The 21,375-nt window shown below is 43.0% G+C and overlaps 1 protein-coding gene across 1 annotated transcript in view; it reads right to left on the bottom strand.

The window, feature by feature from the left end:
* Nucleotides 1-12,962: 12,962 nt before the first annotated feature.
* LOC132462854 (noelin-3-like) overlaps nt 12,963-21,375 on the bottom strand; it is a 16,825-nt gene continuing 8,412 nt past the window's right edge. The window contains exons 4-6 of the mRNA XM_060058617.1: nt 20,419-20,638; nt 15,688-15,794; nt 12,963-14,789 (exon numbers count right to left, since the gene is read on the bottom strand). Coding sequence (XP_059914600.1) covers nt 14,112-14,789; nt 15,688-15,794; nt 20,419-20,638 — 1,005 coding nt within the window. The 3' untranslated portion in view covers nt 12,963-14,111. The remainder of the gene's footprint in view (nt 14,790-15,687; nt 15,795-20,418; nt 20,639-21,375) is intronic.

Here is a 21,375-nt window from a genome sequence, read left to right as displayed (position 1 = left end):
ACGTTTGCGGTGCTGGTTTGTGTCACGTAAATACAGGGCTCTCATGTCTCATGCATTCGGCGTGAGACACACGCAATTCAACCCATGCACACGCTCGAACCTGTGCCGTGTTCCAATACCCGTACTGTCCGTACTTACTAGCCAAAATTTGAGTACGCAGTACGTTCCAATTCAGATCCGGCGAAAAGAAGTATACTTCAAGGACCCGGATGCCGTACTCAAAACGGGCTAATCCTGAAGTGTGGATCGAAGGACACTCCCCGTACTCAACGGCAGCCATCTTAGCTACGTAGCGGAAGAGGCGGAGCCAGGCTGAGCCAAAGTCGGCGCATTTTCCACATAGCCTGCATTAATAGAAGCTGCACTAAGCATGACTTCCAAACTAAGGTTCTGTCCGGGAGCGTTCTCCCTAATGTCCCTTATGGAGCTCCGTACAGATATAATTGTCTTTGTCTTAGAACACTCCCATTCAGAATGCATTGGTTTACATTTCGTTCTGTGTAACACGCAAAAAGTCGGACTATCGTGCTCTGGAACACGCTTCAATAGATTAACGTTCGTGCGCAGGAGCACGCAATCGCGTGATACCGGGTTGCAACCACACACACACACACACACACACACACACACACACACACACACACACACACACACACACACACACACACACACACACACACAACCTCTTGCAGGCAGACTCAGAATCTTGAGCCCATTTATTAGGGAACAGGTGTTATCGGGATTCCATCACTGCATTCCCAGAATCCTGCATTGTGAAAGTCTTCCCTTTTTTTTTTAAATGTACAATGGCATTTTATTCTACATACAAAACAACCATAGTATTTTTCAGGAGTCCACGACCACCCTGCCCGTTTTGACACACAAAAGTAATTTGACACTTCTGGGATGAGCCAATGATTCATCTGTTTGGAAGGTTTTGTTGGAGACAAACAAAGAATCTTCAGGCAACAGATGTGACAGCTGTGACTGCTCTCTCTCTCCTTCGTCTGCTGGGTCCTCTGTGTTTGCCTACCTGCTACAGGTAGCCAGTGGGCGGGGCTGAGAGGCTTGTCAGCTGATGAGGTGCACCTGTGCAGGTCTGCCACGCAGGCTTTAGCCAGTCTCTCTCTCTTTCCACAGAGGCAGGTGGGCTTGGGTTCTGTTTAGGGTGGTTCCTTAAGGTTTTGGACCTTTGGATTGGTTCCATGTTTTGTTTTATGTTAACACTATTCAACATCCCCACAGCACACTTTCCACTGCCCATATACATAGGCTAGTAGAAAGAATTGTGTGTTTGGTCAGTAGTTCAGTTGGTTGGTCACATATGTTGGTTTGCTGTTCAGGTTTGGTTTGTTGCATTTTGTTTGGGTATTTCCAACACGGAAAGATGGTTTGTTGTTCCCAGTATTTGTTTTGTCTGTCTGGGTAAGTTTCCTCCGTTCTGGCTCGGTCGGTCCTTGTGATTTTGGTACTGGTTTTCTGTCCAAACCATATAATCGCACATTTTCTAATCTTCCATACGCTACACTAATCCCTTTACAGATTTCATGATACTTACTTTATTCTAATAAATAACTTTATCCCTTATCATGTGTGGATCCCGATCTTTGCTCTGACCTGAGCCTCGTCTTAATGCAGCCAAGGAGATGGAAGAGCGTTATGAATAATTATTAGATGATTGTGTTGTACAATGAAAGACAGTAAAGATTCAATATGAATGGCAAAATAAGGATGGGATTTTATTTGAACAATAAAATATGTGTTGGGCAAATTATAGAGAGGCTGAGATTATAGATTTCATATTCAAAAGGCGAAGGGGTGAAAAAATGTAAGAAATATATTTAAGAAATATAGGCCTACTCAAAGCCCAAATCATTGATATCATACCCTATCCAATAATAAAGAAATTTGAATTTGAATGGTAACAATTCCGTTAAATCCTCATACTCGTTTTGAACGTCTCACTCATGGCCGGATCAGTGTGTTCTTTCTGATTAGCTCTTAATTGAGATCACCTGTCACGTACCCCTTTATAAGGTGAACACAATGTGTTTGGTTTACTTTTCGCATCGGCCTGTGTCAATCGAGGTTGAGTTTAGTGAGGGTTGAAAGTTTTCGATCTAGATTGCAGATCACTATTGTCACTTTATACAAACTGAAAGTATGCGTTGTTGCGTGTTTGTTTTTGTGGGCATTTGACTGAACAGCCCAGACAAATATTGCTACCAACATGGCACTTCGAAACAGACCACCGCAGTGAGTAAAAGTTTATTTTCCTTTATTAATTGTTGACGTTTTTGGGCTGTCTCCTCAGACACAAGCCATCAGTATCCCTGCTCTTTGCACCTTGACATGCATGTCGCCGCTGTTTGTTAACCTAGCTTTGCTGATTTGTATCTTGTGATGTGTGTGTTTTTCTTAACAGGTGTTAGATGACTGACAAGATCTATGGGGGGGCCCCCTTTGGGCCCCCCCATACCAACTTAGTCTTCAAAGGAATCTAGTGCCATGGGACTCCAGTGTCTTCAAAACATCCTCGGAATACATGTGTATGAATGGTCCACCGAAGGGTTGATCTGGAAGCCACCACGGTCCACGCAGTAATCTGCTGCGTGGGCTGTAGTGGCTTCCAGAGCCATCTTTCGGTCTTGGTCAGGATTTGTTACAGTTGCTCTTCAATGTAGCAGGCTACGGGTTTCTGAAGAAGCCTGCTTTACGTAGCATTGGAGTACAAATATTGTGCAAAATGCTCATGTAATTGCACTAGCACTAGTAACCTGTAGATTAGCTTAGTTTAACGTCATTCCGTGCTGTCTCTGTCAAATGTGTGGCTTACTTTAAGTCCACAAGGCCCTCTGGTAAACCACGTTGGAACACCCCTGGACAAGGTGATTAGTCACTGGGTGTGTGCTAAAGTTTTGTTCCATTTTTCACTAGTTGGTTAAGGTTTGGTAGAATTGTTTGGATGCTAGCGACGTGATGGCGTATGTACAAGAGCCTACCGTGGCCAGGCCACAGTTGCGACGGCCACGGCCAGATGGCCTAGTGTGAGTGCAACCTTGATTGCATTTGTATACTGTTTACCATTGGATGTTTATGCAATTTGGCTTAATTCATCCGCAGTAAAGCTGCATTTGACTATTCCAGGGTCGTTTTGTACAGGCTTTCAATTGACCATGTTGACTAGTTTGTGGGAAGTTTTTTTTTTTTTTTTTTTTTTACCCTTGCTTACAATCCAATCCAATGGTTGTGACCACTTATGCAACTGGGCTGTGAACCTTGCAATTCTAGTTGCATATTTGTACACGCAAGCTTGTCCATTTCTATCGCCATCACTAACACTAGCTTCAGCATTTCCTTGTAGGCCATTAGCTGACTTGTGTATTGGAGCGATGATTTGGGTATTTTAAGATGCTTGAAAACCTAAAATAAAGCAAAATGCGTGTCTGGTGTGCAAGAGCCAATTTGTTGGCTTGCTGTAGTCGAGGAGTTGCCGTAGGTCGTAAGCCATCTGGAGGTTGTGGCAATGGAGGCTTGTGGTAGATCTGCCATCCAAGAAAGGTTGCTTCTTCTGAAGCATGATTAATAGTTTAGTAAATTGAATCTATTCATATAGAACTATAAAATCCAAGACTGCAGCCAGTAACTTGGATCGCAATATGTGGAAAGTATTAGTCTTCATTTGTAACAGAATATTTAACATGACTAACTGGGTTTCTTCCATTTTCTAACTAGGGGGACTTGACTGGTGAGTCTACTGGATTAATCAGTAGCGGTACTTTGCCCAACAGATTTGATGGCATGACTACAGGGTGACAAAGACAATTATTCCCTGCCTATCAAAAGAGACTTCTAAAACATATCTGCTAGAACAGTTCCTATACTTTTTGTATAATTTGGTCATGCTGCAAATTTACTTTTTGTAGTTGCTCCATATTTAGTTCTTTGACAGCCTCACCTGCTAGAAAAGTCTATTCAAATCGGCTAAATATAATGAACTAAATTAATAGCCATGAAATGTTGTCACTCATACTAATGGCAAATACCCTCTTTCAGTTGGTGGTTCAACACTGATGTCTCTCTAGGCTTGAGGGAGAGCTCACAAGTAAATTACACGAATGTCCTGGAGCAATTGGGAATACACTTTTATCTAGTCTACCTGACCAGGGACATCTTTGAACTATAGGTCACCTAACCCAAACTTTTCACTCTTGTTAGGTTGTCCTTTTCTCTTGTTTTAACCCGACAGGGCTGAAATATCAACATTTCAGGTATTCTGTTTGGATAATGTGCAAAACTTGTGGCTTCACTAATAAAAAAAATTAACAAATGTATTTTTCTTAATGTGGTTAAACTATTGAAAGATTTGTATGCAAAATATTTCTGCTCAATTTGTGGTCAAGGAAACTCTGAAATGTTTTAATTTGTTAAAACACAACTATGGGTTAAAGGTATTTGCTTTGGGCATCTTTTGATATTTTTAGAATCTAGCTCCATTGCCGTTAGAAATGGTGTCTCCCAGTACTGCAAAGTGCTTCCACAAGTTTAAAAAAGAATGGGCAGAAAAGGAACTGCCAACTAAATCTATTTAGCATGGGTAGAAAGTTTCCATGGAAGCTCTTGGCTGCTGGTTCCCAACACAGCTCCTGTTAGCCTGTGACCTTGCGTTTAACTTTTTTCGACTTTTGGTGACTTTCACAAAAGAGAAATGAACTGGTTAATACAATAAACAAGACATTTCATGGTACCATTTTGAACTGTTTGTGGATATTGCATTAAATCCATATGCTTGAAACTTTTCAATAATGCATATCAACAAAACAATGGAATGAAATAAATAGTTCAAGCAATTTGTGGGACTTGGCTGCTTTTACATTATTACTCATTTTGGGGGTTATTTCAGTCTCTCCAACCTGCAGGTCGTGCGAAGAATCATGTGAATGGGAATATTCTATGAATGTCTTCATATCATCTTTCGGCTCAACACTTCTGCTGCAGCCGCTGTTGAAGCGTATGAGTCCTTTGAGACCCCCTTTGATAAAAGGGGTTCTCAAATGTTGACCCTCAGTCACCTATTGCATCACTTCCTTTAGGGCTTCGGCCTCCTAATTGATCATTATAGTATAATTGAATGCCCTCTTTCATATATATGATACCTCCACCATGGAGGCTTGTTGCCACTGGGACGTGGCAACAATTCTCCAAATCCATATGGGGGGACGCTTGTGGACGGTAGGGGTGTATACTCGACATAAATAGGAAGCAAACTCATCTCACAAATGAGTAATGACATCTCACATATTTATTTAATAAATTGTTTCAATTTATAATAATCCAAAATCCGTTGGCTTTTTGTCGAGGGAATCCAGGGCGACGCTCACTTCCGGGTTGGCCAACATACGTCATCCCTCCACCACTCTACTGTAAAAACACATGTTCAAGTTGAATGAGAATAATAATAAAAATAGTACAGATAGTACGCAGATAGTACAGTGCACTAGGGTGCACTGTACTATCTGCGCACACCCTTTCTGAAGACTCTCTCTCTCGCTCTCTCTCTCTCTCTCTGTCCCTCCCTCTCTCTCTTTCTCTCTCTCGTACCGTTTTGTGGAGCACGTTAATTGTCTTAGAACACTCCCATTCAGAATGCATTGGTTTACATTTCGTTCTGTGTAACACGCAAAAAGTCGGACTATCGTGCTCTGGAACACGCTTCAATAGATTAACGTTCGTGCGCAGGAGCACGCAATCGCGTGATACCGGGTTGGCTCTTTACACAGCCAAATCAACCATCAACGGTCAATGCTGAGCAGCACAGGAACATTGATTCGTATCAATGAGCCTGCTGATCAATCGCACGCTAAGGGTAATCATGGCAACAGCCGAGTGGAAGAAAAGAATGTCTCTGACTCTCTGACAATGAAATCGAAGTAATTAGGGGTGAGGTGGAGATCAGAAAGCTTATTGTTTGGTGGCCGCAGCAGCTGTTCATAAACAAGAGAATATGCAGCATACGTCTCTCCTGGGTTTAATGACTCACAGTCGAGTTCCCTGCACCTATTTTGCACACAAAAATGATTGAACAACTGAAATCAAACTTCATGATATACACACGGTATTAGAATATATTTTAGTCTATTGGCACTCTGTTCTGCAATTCTTTAAAGCTATTTGATGTAATCTTGGATTGCCGAAACTGATGATTATTTCATCAGTCAGTTACTACAGTCGATCCCTCTCCACTGCTGGTGGTGAGAGAGCACTGATGAAATACTGAGCAGGCTTTGATTACAGATTTGAGCAGGCTTCGGCTGTATCTTTGTTAAATTGCAAGGTGCTTACTGAATAGTTTTGGCTCACGACAAGTCAAATATAACCGCTGGTTTTAATGTTTACGATAATGTCATGTGGATCTTTGATTTACATTTGATAGTAAGTTCAATTATATGTGGTTTCAATTCAACACCTCACCGTCTGCATCGCAATTCCCTCTGTCTCCAAAATGTTCATACATTGCGTGGACCAGAGTTCATGTACAGATGCACACATTCTTCCATCATGTCGGTTTTTATAGATCCAAGGGCCGTTATCAGCCTCCCCAAAAACCAAAATGCCCTTGGATGCAAGTTAATAGACCTACAGTTAATCAGAGCAATGAAAAACATCTTGGATTTGTTTATGAAAGTGCCTTGACTGCACTCCCCTAGTGCGCCATGGTATCAAACCCGCCTCGTATTTGATAAACTGTAGTGATTGGTGTGTGCTTTGAGGGCGGTCTGGGGTCTATAAAAAGTTATAAATGAGACCCCTGTTCTCTAGCCCCCATGCCTGAATGACACAGGACTATAGAACCTTTTGGACTGTGTGCCTTACCCTCTACCTGTCTGTCTTCCGTCTACCTGTCTGACTGCTTGTCTGACTACCTCTCTGCCCGTTTGTCCTATCTTGCCCGACTCTGAGGTGAATGACTCCACTTCTCAAACTACTCTTTGTGGGTAAACAAAACTGTAAAAAAAACTGTAAAGTGACGTCATTCTCACTTCAGTATTCCTCTGCCTGTGCCGTCCTCCGGCCCGCCTTGATGGTGTTTTACTTGAGTGTGGAGATCAGTCTGAGTCTAAACTTTGATCCTCTGAAGCAGCTCACAGGGATAGAACGTCTCCAGTCTTTATTTACTGGTACACGGATCCCATCAATAATTGCCTTTGGAGGGATTAGGAGACGAGATGACTAGGGGAAATGCTAAAGACTAGTAAAACACCCTCCCAACAGAAAGACCATGCATAAATACATATATTTAGTATAAATAAATGAAGGGTACTATAGGTACAGCGTGCTGAATTTGCATCGTTAAATTTGTGGTTAAAGTCACCTCACTCATCGCTCTAAGAATTGTATAATTAATCGTTTTGGCACGATAACTAGATTGTAAAATGCAGATGAAGGATCTTGGCCACTGCGTGTCTGTTATTATATTGCACGAAAAGATATCAAATTATTGTTGTTTACCAACCCTTATTGTCAAATAAGTATTTTCTAAAAGATCATAATAATCAATATTTAATTTCCATCTCTAGTCATCTGGATGGAAACTAATTGCACAGTGTGATATATTCGAGTGTGTGTGTGTGTGTGTGTGCGTGCGTGTGTGTGTCTTTGAGTCTGTGCATGCCGGATTGTATATCATGCAAAAACACACACAGACCCACACAAACTTTATAAATAATTAAGAAAAATATGTGTATTGAATAAAAAGAACAAATCTTCTTGACATCTTGTATTAGGGGTTGAGTTTCCATCTCAACTAGAAATATGCCATTAGAAGCTCATGGGGCCCTATCTTGCATCCGGCGCAATTTACATTCTTACTGGCGCATGTGTCGTTGCTAGTTTGCAACTGGCGCAGAGCGTTCTTTTCTCTCCACTGCCACGCGTAGCTAAATTAGGGAGTGATCTTGCGCCCCAAGGGGCGGTTCGGCGAAAGGAGGAGGCGTGTTCTGGCGCAAACGTTCCCTTGTGCTACATTCTTGGTATATTATTTGGGAAAGAACAGCTGATACAGCGGTAATAAATTGTACTTTTAAATCAATGCATCTGCAAACACCGTACAGCAATCACATATTTTCTTGACACAGACATCGTGTACATGCCCATAACTTTTATGATTGATGAGTATTTGATCGTGAGAAAACATTGTTTTACCGCGAGTGAGTGTTAAAAAGAATGAATGAATGCTGGCGTGCGTGTGTATATGTGTAAAATAATTAATGAATGCGGGCGCGCATGTGTGCGTCCATCTATTTAAACACACGCAAACTAAACACGTACCGCATAATACAGTCCATGGCAATGTATATTAACGGGGGGACACATGCATATTAGGAACACAAGTCGATAACGATAATGCATACAATACTGATAAGAAACAATGCTTATAATGTAGGCCTATTGCGTATATCATTAAATAGAACCACAGTTACCGCATATCATATGTGTGTTAAGTTTTCTTTGCCGAAATTTATTTGAGGACTCAGTATTTCTGAAGTTGTGGAAGAAAACCTTATTCCATGTGTGAATTAGGCCATATTATTTGGCCATAAACTGAGCCATTTGAAGTTTGAATTGCATGTGCATCTGTCTCATCGGAGAGTGCAGACGCGCTTTCAAAATATAAACTCGTCAGATTCAAATGCGCTCATGGCTCTTAAAGGGGATGGGAGCTGGCACTCTCATTGGTTTATTGCACGTTAAGCCCAAACCAAACCTACGGGTAATTAGGCTACTTGAGTCTAACCCTTTTTAGATTTGCGCTGGTATCGCCATAGAACCGCCCACAAAGCTACTTGCCAAGCGCAAGTAGCTTCTCACTTGCGTTTCAGACCGTTGAAATAGGGCCCACGGTGTGCATTATGAGGAATCTCAAAGACCAATGCATTTCTTTGGCGGCAACAGTTACAGCTGAATAGCGAGTCCTACCCTTTCTGGTGGAACATAATGATGGAAAACACATTAACTGCGGCGCTTGTGATCTGAATGCATGACAATAATGTTGCCAACAACATCCAGGTCTTAACATTCATAGTACTGTAAATGCAAGGGCTTTCATCAGTGGGCCACAGGCTCAATCACCATTGTGTAACCTTATTCGGCGATAGATTACATTTATGTAAATTAAAATCTTTGGAGATGTACTAGACGACCACTTTCACAACCTTGCAAACTGCTTCATTACAACTGAACGACCACAAAGCCTTTTAACCAGCATACACCACCTTGGAAGCAGTTTGCTGGTCACTATCATCAGAGGGAAAGCAAGAGGAGAGCTTTCAAAACTTGCATGTGTATAAATGTGAATATTTTAAAACAAATATGCAAAATGTGTACAATTTTGCCTAAAGTCAATATGTCCCATTTATCCATTTAAAAACCTCTGAAACAAGTAAGAGTCTTATTTTGTGCTTCTAGTATCATAGAAGAAAGGTTAGGACAATTTCTCCAGTGAGCTTGGCAGAGACAGCCACACTGAGGAAGGCCTGCTTAATGAATAACAAAGGAAAAGTGGTGAAGAAAGAGGCATTCATTGACGCAGCACATAACCACAAGGCCCTGCCCATGGGCCTGAACCAGAAGAAAAAGCCTGTAGACAAAGAAGGAATTGCAAAGGCATAATTCTGGACAATTTTCTGGACCCCTACAGGCCAGACAGGGTCACTGCGGCTACAGAACCCTGACGGTGTACCCAGGACTACGTTACTGTGGCCCTGTCTGAGCTTTCCTTCTCCACGTTATTCCCTCATTCATGAATAAAGGGGTGAAGGAGGGGGGAATGAGAGAGAGGCGTTGAAAGAGCCTAAATCTCTCCTTGTTATGACGCTGCTTTGAATGTAAGGACTAAGTGCTCCACACCAACACTGGCTGTTAACTTTAATGACTTCAATCTCCACAGCTCACTTGCTTTAAAGACATCAGCGAGTGGCACCGCCGCCGCCAGTCCCAAACTGCTTACTGATGCCACTCCTCCGTGCCTCCATCTCACAACATCACACTAGACAGCGGCGAAATTGAGTTCCAACCAACCGCATGGCTCAGTCTGGAAATTGAGAGCGGTTTATGAAATCATCCCTTTAAGATGGCCATTACTTTTTTCATTAACTCTTCATAACATTTTCTGGGGACGTGTTCCTTTTTTTCGTACAATTTTGTGCTTCTTGTTACATATCTGATTTGATTGTGTATAGTGGCTTTCAAAGATTTGAAAGCCACTTTATCTGAGGGCCCGGTGAATTACTGTTTGTCAAGATGATTTGCAGCGTTGCTTGCTATCAGTTACCTTATCAGAAATATTGTTTTGCTTCCTCCAATAGGTGGATGTGTGGCACCACCCCCCCCCCACCCACTCCTCCTCATACATATATTCCGCATATATGTGTTTATAATTAATATTTCAGTGCCTTGTATTCTTGTCTTTTCAAAGTTCTCCATCAGATGAATATGACATGAAAGAACAAGTGTGCCATTGATTGGGACCCTTTTTATTCTCTCCCTTGAGGCAGACAAACTCCAACGTCACAATTAAGAAATACAACTTTACCACTGTGAACAAACACAGTAATGGTTATCACATTACTTTCGTAAAGGTGGATGGGATGTTAAGGTATGGACCTTATTTAAGTCATGTTGGCCATCAAGAAGAGGAAAACTTTGTCTCCATTTGCAGCGATGCATCTGAATGAACAAACGTTGCCATTTGGTGTGCACCAAGGTTCAATCCTAAGGCCTCTTTTATTTGTACCTTTAAATCACTCACCGTGCTTACTTTTTTAATTATAAAATCCCTCACTGATTCAGTTTATTTAACTAATCAAGGATTAGACGTGCCAGAATTTGCTCACAATGTAAATAAGGACACACACGAACAAACAGGATAATTGTTTTTGGATGTCATAGAAAGAAAGTTACTTAGCCCTCCCATCAGCCCCCCCTTTCCAAAGACAAAACAATTAATTTAGAAACCTTGAATCACTGGAGGATGAGGATGATCAAATAACCACTTTAACTCAATACCATGTGCAACCGTGTTCGTCTATAAAAATACACAAACAGTCTTTGTTGCCAGTTTTGGATAAAGAAATAGGCCTATAATCCAGCCTTATTTGTAAAGTGCACATGGGTCTCAAAGCGCCTTCTATTTCTGATGCAGGCTCACAGTTTCTATTGAGTGCATTGCTTTTCATCCTCCACTTGGTATTCTGACATGCTGGTACAAACATCCTTTAGTGTGACAGTTTGTCTTATAACTGTAGTTACTGCCCCGTGAAGTTTAACTGCAGTCCTCTATGTGCGGCATGAAATGTGGATGACCACCGCGCAACTGAAAACAACAGGATAGTTTTCCCTTCCTCTCTGACTCTCAGAAATAAATAAGAGGGTGCAAGGGAATGAATAATGAATGTGACGTCTGTGAGGGTCTCCGTAGCGGGTCTCCAGATAATTCTCCCTCCCTCATTCTTATTCCCTGGCTGAGGTAGTGAGATTAGGGAGTTATGGCAGCATGCAAATTCCCGACGCTCCAGCCTGTCAAAGGGCGATGTTTTGAAGTCGGCGATGAGGGGCTTCTGAATCAATGATATTTAAATGCTGGAGAGTCTAGAACTCCCAGCCCCAAGAGATCCATAGCAGCCCAAGGCGGGCAGATGGTCCGGCCGGCTCTCTGCCCTTTTGTTAAGGTGCTGCCTGTCGGTCTGACCGGTGGAGCCAAATCGATCTGGCCTGCAGCAGACCCACAGCTGGATCACGCCCTCTGACGTGGCACGACCTGTGTGCTGCTTACCGTGTGTGCGTGTGTGTGTGTGTGTTTGTGCGTGTGTGTGTTTGTGTGTGTTTAATGTGCCTGTGTGTGTACGACTGCATCATGTATGCAATGGGTTGTTGTGACTATTGGTGTTTTGTGTGGTGTGTATGTATGTTGTGTGGGTGGGTGTGTGCTCATTGTGTGTCCCAAATAGTTGGTTCTAAATGCTTGTTTATTTCCTTGTGTGAGTGGGTCTGATTTGCAGTGACAGTATTTATATGGCACCTTTTTATGACTACATACGTGTCGTGGTGTGTGTGTGTGTTTGTGTTAAAAGAGCCTGAGTGTTTATGTGGTAATTTTGATGCCTGCGTGTGTTTGTATCTCCATCTGAGTGTGTGTGCACTGTGTGTGTGTGTGTGTGTGTAGATCCCCGCTGGCAATAGGCAGTATTCGAGTGGTGTGGAAGCCATCACTGTTTGTGTGTGCGTGTGCGTGCGTGTGTGTGTATGTGTACTCCTGCGTGTATCTGTGATCACTGTGTGTGTGTGTGTGTGTGTGTGTGTGTGTGTGTGTGTGTGTGTGTGATGGAGGCAGCTGATCCTATCTCCTACCACTGCGGGTCATCACACATACACAGTGTCCTCACACCTCCCCTTCTCCAGATGAGCCCTAAGAACTGCAGCAGACAACTTCATACGCCCATTTAAGGGCTTAAGGTTAGGGGGTGTCACCAAATGTTAGGCTGTGAATCAGTTCAAAGCTGACACTGTGATAAAGGGCTACGAACCATAAGCTTGATCTGACAAAAAATGTACTGTTCTCTATCTTTGCGTAATTAATGCATAATGCTTCTTGCACAGTTCAATTCCATTCATTTGAGTGCCTAATGAATATAAAAGTTTCCATTGGCTGACAATGTTTCCATTTCCATTGGCTTGCAGTGATGTAATGTCATATTCTGATGCTGGCAGACCGAGAAAACTAACAAGCCCATTTGAGTGCTGCTGTTTACCAGTCTAGCCCTAATGGACATGGACTGGCTGTTGCTGTGCTAAAATATTACTGTGGAATATGTAACTTGCTCCTCTTAACCACATGATACAACAGCCAGACAGCGGCGGATGTTCATACTGAGACAACACTTGAACAACAACCACGCAACACCATGAAAACATAAATTACTTTATTTTTTTCGAGCATTTGTTATTCACGCAAATAATTGCTCACAATATTGATCTTGTGTTATTGGGCGTCAATGACAAATTGCCTCTGATATAGTTGAGTGAGGCATGGACAATGTTTTCGCAAATGCAAAATACACAGCTATAGAGTTACAGTATAAACACTATGAGTAATAGCCAACATTCATGTACGCAAGCTGGTGCCCACTTGCAGAATGTACAACGCGGTATAAGGCAAACACTTCCTCTCCTCAAGTTGTTGCTGAAAAATACAAAATAGCCAAGTATCGATACAGGTCATTAACGATTAATTACAGAAGGATATAGGATATTTCAGATTTAAATGAGTAAGGATTGAATGTTTTAATGAGGAAATGAAAAATTTTAATATTGAAATTAAATGAAAGGGTAGCAATGTTTTTGTGATTAGAGACTTTAATAGCACAGGAATTAATGAGAAATAATTAAGTTTAACAGTCAGTGGCAAATATTGAATAACAAGTGTTTTTTTGTTTTTTTTAATGAAACCCTATACATTAACTTAAAATACGTCTTCACATGCCCTTCTCCCTACTGTTTTCACTTCTGATGATTCACTTGATACCTACATGTTATTATAGAATTGTGTCTGCTTGACATCAATTTGATACTTTCTTGTATAGGAAGAAGGAATTCTCTAAATTATGCAAGCAAAGTCGTTAAGAGAAATACATTCGGATTACATTTTTTCAAATTGGATATTCAGCTTTTTCTCCCCGTAGCATTTGAAATGTTGTGTTTCCATGACGGCATAATATTGAGGGAAATAGAAAACAACGCCTCCAGGCTCACCTTAAAAAATGGATGCATATATATGTTGAGTTTGTGCTTTATATTATGTATAAGATGTAGCCACTTTGGTGATCAATGGTGTATATCTCTTTATGGAATAAATAAATAAGTCAAAAATATCAATACATCAATAAACACATAAATATCAAACCGTCAAAACCAACCAAAACATTTACTCGGTTAAAAAACAAATAAATAAATAAAATAAATTAACCAAATCGATTGACGTCACAGAGTCACAAGTAGCACTTCCTTTCCAACCACGCCCCCTGTACCTCTCTCCCCCCCCCCCCCCCGCTGTTTCCTCACGAGTCGTCCTCCGTGCGGATGACGTGGAACAGCGTGACGTTGAACAGCACCTGGTGGCCGTTGTTCCAGCCGTACAGCGCCCTCTCCCGCGCGTTGTAGTCCAGCATGGACATGTGGAAGTACTGGTTGTGGAAGGGGATGTCCGTGTACTCGTAGGTCGACGTGGCCGTGGCGTAGGCGTAGTACACCTTGGCGCCCGTCAGGTGGGAGTTGGTGATGTACAACGTGCCGCAGATCATGAAGGACTCTCCGGCGTTCCTCTTGGAGTACTCGGTGTTCCACGTGCGTAGCACCTGCAGCGTGTCGGCGTTCAGCCAGCTGATCACGATGTTGCCGGCGTTGGCGTTGGTGGCGTACACCGCCCACAGGCCCAGCTCGTCCGCCATCAGGTCGATGTCAGAGAAGCCACCCCACGAGTACGGGTAGACGTTGTGGAAGCCCGCCGACTCCAGGGCGCGCTGTATGTCCACGCTGCCCGTCTCGAAGTGGTAGCGCACCACGATGTTGCTCTTGATCTTGTTGTAGTACAGCGAGCCGTTGTACACCACGTGGTTTGTGCCCGCCCACTTGAAGGGCAGCGTGTACGTCCGCGACTCCACCCCCGCCACAAAGTCGTCCATGGACTTGAACTCCTTGACGATGCGGTTGTTGGTGTAGCTGTCCATGTACCACACCTGGGGCGAGGGTGGAAGGAGGGATTAGAAGGTTTGGTGGAGAGGTTTTAATGAGGACCCTACTGGGGATGGAGACGAGGATGTAGCGACGAGGGGGTCTGAGCAGGAGGAAGGGAGAACAACGTTTTTTAAGGAATTGTTTTTGTCGATAACTATTCTATTGCGAAATATAGAAAATATGTATGTATGAGTGACTATTGTGTCAAATATTTGTGTTTTTTGCTTCTTGTATTCATGTCAGTTTGTGATGTGTGTAGAATAATTGGCTCCAGTGTTGTGGTAGCTGTTGTTGTTGTTGTTTTGGATTGTTTGCTGTTCAGGGAAGGAAGGAAGGAAGGATGAAAGGAAGGAAGGCTTGATGGAGAGGAGGAGGTAAGAACAAAGACATTTTGAATAAACATGTCCTCTTGGAACACAGGAGGGTAGCAGTTGTATGTAAATGATTGAACATAGGGGGTTCAAAGACTTGGTGGTGGTTGAGGACACAGGAAGCGCCAATTCCCTGGTCTGCATTGACATATGAGTGGCGTGCACAGTCTTTTTTATGTGATCCAGCCTACACGTCTATACGTCAGGTAGCCACATTTAGAGTAAACGGATCCTGATCCAATGTATTTTGCTGAAACAAGCCCGCTCATTAGTTATCTTTAATGAACACCGTGTCGTGATTGGTCTAAAAAAAGTAATGATGTGTAAAGCGGTCAATCCGTTCGGTTGACTCCGTTGCCTGCCTCAAAAAGTGGAGTAGTGTTCAACTTTTCAGGTAGTGACGGATCCGTTGGCCAATCAGATCGCGTCCCCCATAGGTCAGACACGCCCTCCGTCGTCCGTCGACAGACGTGTACAGTGTGAACGCGGCATTAGAGGAGAGCATCTAAATAAAATAATCATGACTCACCCTGTTGTTCTGGGGGGATGCCTGAGGGTCTGTCATCCAGGCTCCGAAGCGGGCCCCTGAAGTCTTCACCGTCAAGGGGCCCGTAATCTTCATCAGCTTGCCACACGCTGGGAACACATCATGACCCAGATCGGTCACACAAGTCTAACAGATCACACTATGACACTTTTACTTATCTTAAAGGTGACATATTGTCCCAGCAGGTGTGAGTAGGGATGGGAATGGAGAACCGGTTATTGTTCAGAACCGTCGCCGAGTCAACCGATTCCTTGCAAGCCTGCTTCCTTGCAAGCCTGCTTAGAGAGTCCGCTCCTTGTCGCAAATGCGTCATGATGTCACACACACGCTGCTTTGTTTTGGTTCAGAACGCAGCAAACATGGCGCCGCAGAGGAAGAAGCGAATTGTGCGTTCACACCAAACGCGACGGGGCGATAAGATCCCATACAAAGTGAATCTAGAGACGCGTATCGGGCGAATCTATCGCGAGAGAAAACCGGCGACAAGTTTTGATTTGTCGCGCTACACTTTCGCCGTGCACAGGCGAGCGCGTTCACAAGGATTTATGCCGCGACAAATTCGCTCGAGTTGAAATATTTCAACTTTGACCCGAATTTCGCGTGATGACAGCCAATCAGCGTTCAACAGCGTGACAACTGAGTGACATGTGTAACGTAACAGCCAATCAGCGTTCAACCGTCAAACTCAGTGCAGTGCAGTCCGGGGTGAACTGCAGCATGGAGGAGAAAGTGATTGTTGCAGTTTGCGACTCCCGGACTCTATATATATAATAGTGTATAATATAATATAATTGTATGTATAATATCACGGCCAACAGCTCTGTGCGCCTCCGGATGGCCGTAGCGTGGGGAGCTCTCATAGGGATTGGGCTTCTCTGGGTTTGTTTACCGGCGTTGCTATGGTTTCCGGTTTTGTGTGTTCCAAAGGTTTATTAGGTAGGCCCATCTAATAAATCTCTGTCTAGTCAATACTTCATTTTGTTTATGTCAGTTGAATATTGTCACAAGTTGAATGCAAAGGAGCATTGTTAGTATTCCAGAGGCACAAGCTCTTACTTGACTGTTTTCAGTCTGTGTTTTAAGTTTTATGGCACATAATGATGGCATTTGCGCTTAAATAGCCAAACATATATTTTTTGGTCTAGACCAATTGATTTGAAAATGTACAATTTCCTAATACTAGACGCACTTCTGATCAGATAATAAAGAGATTTAATACAAACAAACACATTTGTACTTATTTTCTCACCCAATGAGAATCGATAAGAGAATCGATAAGGAATCGGATCGATAAGCAGAATCAGAATCGGAATCGTGAAATTCTTATCAATTCCCATCCCTAGGTGTGAGTGTGATTAGCCGTTACAAGCCGTTTGAAAATCTGCCCTTTTCTGACATCACAAGTGGGCGTGTCCACCTAGATAAATGACGGATGGATGAGCACCGTTTGCTACAGTCCACTGGGTAGGCTGGTTGACCGATCTACTCAGCACACATCGAGGTGGACACGCCCACTTGGGATGTCAGAATAGGCAGACTTTCAAAAACGGCTCGTAACGGCTATTCACACTCACACCCAGTTGTATAATATGTCACCTTTAAGTCTGATAGCAGACCAGCTCAATTTGGGGGAACAGGAGTTTGGCTTTCTTTCGCTGTATGTTTGTTTCAGCCAATCTTGCTGCTTGATGGGTGGGGATCTGTTAGCGTGTAATTGGATAACAGCATAAACATGGCCGGCACTTGTTCATTTTACTTTCCCGGTGAAAAGGCTAAAACACCCACGCTCTAAGATGGTGTCTGTCAAGGTTTGAAATGAAAAACGTGTAGTCATGCCAATGTAGAAATACACTCCTTTTTACGAATGCTCCATGTTGCCACTTGTGAGTGCGATTCTTTGCAGTACAATATCTCCGTAATGAAACAGGATACATGCCGTAACTCTGCCCAACTCAGTTTTCGACTCCCAGGCCAGACTCTGAGCTGACCCCCAGAAGTTATGCTATAGAACGGTAAGACTGCTGTATCCGAGATAAGGTCCCACAGATAAACACCCCATACCCCAATACACGGGTCATGTTTTAGCAACGAGCCAGGGTCTCCGTGCTGCCGTCCGACTAAACGATGTAGCAGCGGCTGAGATGAGAAACGCTCAAGGTTCAAGGCAGACCATCTGGAGTGCAGAGTGATAATTACAATTGAACACTCAAATGTCCTGCTCCTGTCATTGCATAAATGGGAGCTAGAAAATAAAAGACCCTGAACTGAATCCTCGATCGTTTTACAAGAATGCCTTCACCATCTGCCGGGTTCAGGTGTTTTATGTACTTTTATGTAGTTTCAGTAGAAAGCCGGGATACATGGATGAAAAAAAAATCACTTGAAAGACGGTAAGCAAATCTCGCTCATGATGTATTCATGAGGTTTGCCATAATATCTTTTAGTATTTAGTTCTACCCGGCTTCTCCAAGGCCTGGCCACAGTCTGTGCTTTAGTATTCCATCCACTTCCTCTGCAACTCATTGCATGTATACAGCAGTGGCTTGACTAATGACCCCACAAAGCACGGTGATTCAGGTCCTTCTTTCCAGGCTTTAATGTATAGTCGCACAAGGCCGAACAGGAAGGACATGTAAGCGAGCCGATTTGCACCAGGGACACCCCCCCCCCCCCCCCCCCCCCTTATTAGTGTTGATCTAATGCAGGCCTGAGAACCCTTTTGACCTTCAGTCATAAATCCTCTGCACCACATTACACGTTACATCACTGTAATAATGGTATTGTCGGTGCAACAACAACATGACATTTCTACTGTGAAAGGTACAATGTAATGGTTTAGGGGAAAATAGTGACAGTCATCGAGAATCTTGTCTGTTATACTTCACAATAAGGGTACATTAATCAATAATTAATTAATGGTGGTGAATACAATGGTAAGCATTATTATATAGCAGTAGCATAGGGGTCATTGGTAGTGGGTTACAGTTAACCCTAACCCTAACCCTATTAAATAATGTATAAATGAATACATGGTTAACATGAACACCATTACCTTAGTTAACATAAACACCAATAGTAATCATGACCACCATTAGTCAATGATTACGAGACCATTGTTAAGTAATTGTGTTAGTTAATTAATGTACTGTAGAGAATTATCATCTTGTCCTCAGTTTCTTTGCAGACCATGTACCAGACGTCCGCAGCACTGCTTAAACTCCCATATTCATTTGTTAATAAAAAATGAACAGCTATGTTTCGACCCTATTGGGTCTGCTTCAGGCACCGTTTGCCTGAAGAAGACCCGATAGGGTCGGAATGTTGCTGTTCATTTGGGAGCTTAAGCATTAACTATTAATATGGGGGCTTAAGCAGTGCTGCGGACATTACATTGCTTTCATGCAACATTACTTTATTTGTCCTGCACCTGGCCAGAAGGTGGGATGTGCACACAGCTACTCTTTTGGACATAGTGCTCTGTACCAGACGTTTAGGACCAGTCAGATAGTGGTGCAGGGCTCTATGTATCAGACGTTCAGGACCAATCAGATAGTGGTGTAGTGCTCTATGTATCAGACGTTCAGGACCAGTCAGATAGTGCTGTAGTGCTCTATGTATCAGACGTTCAGGACCAGTCAGATAGTGCTGTAGTGCTCTCTGTATCAGACGTTCAGGACCAGTCAGATAGTGCTGTAGTGCTCTATGTATCAGACGTTCAGGACCAGTCAGATAGTGGTGTAGTGCTAATCAACCAAAGAGGCAGAGACTACGGGCAGCGTAACCCTTCATCTTGTGTACACCATCCGGCCTACATATAAGCCTTATTAGCTTTGATATTATGCTAATTGAATGAAACGAAAGACAGCTTTTTGAAGTACATTTCATGTGTCAACTCGAACATTTTCAATCAATATCTTATATATATATAAATATAATACCCTTTGCTAGTTTTATGTCCAGTGTTTCAAAATTGGACATAAAAGTTCAGAGAACATCTGAACTTAAAGGCACCCAGTGCAACTTTCGAGGCTTAAAAATAAACATTCAATTTCTAGTCTTTTTTACACGTAGTAAGTTTCAATAACTCCATACCATTACATACCGACATTTAAGCAGCAAAGATGAGACGTCGTTGTGTGGTGAGAACTGATAGAAAATCGATAACAACAACAATGCCGCCATTTTCTTTATTTTTTGTAACCTACAATAAATAAAGCAGGCTTCCAGTCAATGGAAAAATGGCTTCTCCCCACCGGCGATTGTTGTTGTTTACGATTTTCTATCAGTTCTCACCACACAACGACGTCTCATCTTTGCTCCTTGAATGTCGATATGTAATGGTATGGAGTTATTGAAACTTACTACGTGTAAAAAAGACTAGAAATTGAAAGTTTATTTTTCATTGAATGTTTACATAAAGTTGCACTGGGTGCCTTTAACTAAAGTGAAGCGGCCTGAATCTCAGTCTCTGTCTGTGCGTCTGTGTGTCTGTGTGTGTGTGGGTGCGTCTGTGCGTGTGTGTCTATATGTGTGCGTGTGTCTGTGTGTCTGTGCGTGCATGCGTGTGTACATGTGTGTGTGCGTGCGTGTGTGGCGTCATGCGTGTGTGTCTGAACGTCTGTGTGTGCGTGCGTGCGGGCGGGCGCGCGCCTCTCTGTGTGTGTGTGTGTGTGTGTGCGTGTGCGTGTGTACTCGTGTGCGTGGTTCTCTTACCGAGCTTGCTCATGCAGCTGCGCAGACGGCTCTCCAGGCTGACCACCTTCTGCTGGAGCTCCTCGTAGTCGTAGGCGCCCATCTCCTCCTGGATGGCCATCAGGATGGCCGTCAGGTTGCGGATCTCCTCCTTGAACTGCGTGACCAGCCGGGCGTCCGTCTTGTACTGCTCCAGCACGGGGATCAGGGGCTGCAGGGCCTCCATCTTACCCTTCAGATCCTGGGGGGAACCAGGGGGGGGGGAAGTGAGAGAGAGGCCAGCAGTTTTCCGGATTATTCTCTTGCAACTGGTTGTTAGCCTCGTAGTATAATTGCAAAAATGATACTTTACGGTTTTCGGGAAAACAGAAAAAATTGTTCTTCCGGTTTTCGGAAAAAAAGAAAAGGAATGTTTTTTGGCACACGCATATGACTTTTTTTTTCTATACAGTAGGTGTGACCAGATGTGTGAACAATTTTCTTAAAAACTAAAAGGCAAAGTGAATTACAGCGTTCGGAGAGTAGAGTTAGGCAGATACCACGATTTGGCCAAAAATATGACTAAGGCAGTTATGCTATCATGCTATAACGGTTTTAAAGGTTCATTCATCGTGTAACTCTGACTCTCGTCGGATGAATTTGTTGAATGTGTGACCTCATACGCAAGACATTTGGATGTACAATGTTTTATTCATTCGTATCGATTGTGGATTTCACTAAGAATGTGATACAAAGGTTAACAGCTGGAGAAGGGGGAAAGGTTTGCCCGTGTGACTCCGGGTAATGTGGCACATTAACATACTCAAACGGTGTACGCATTGATCCAGTTGAACCAAACAAGCAAGTTGTACGTGCTGCCGTCGTTATCACCATCCCATCGTTTCACCAGAAAAATAGTACTGATCAATTGTTATTCCCGGAGCAAACAAAGAGCTGACTTTCAAACTCTGTTAAAAGTAATTTGAGGGTATCTTTGTC

The sequence above is a fragment of the Gadus macrocephalus genome, chromosome 8 (assembly GCF_031168955.1).
Source record: "Gadus macrocephalus chromosome 8, ASM3116895v1".
In the NCBI taxonomy this organism is placed as follows: domain Eukaryota; kingdom Metazoa; phylum Chordata; class Actinopteri; order Gadiformes; family Gadidae; genus Gadus; species Gadus macrocephalus.
This window is presented reverse-complemented; position numbering and strand designations above follow the sequence as displayed.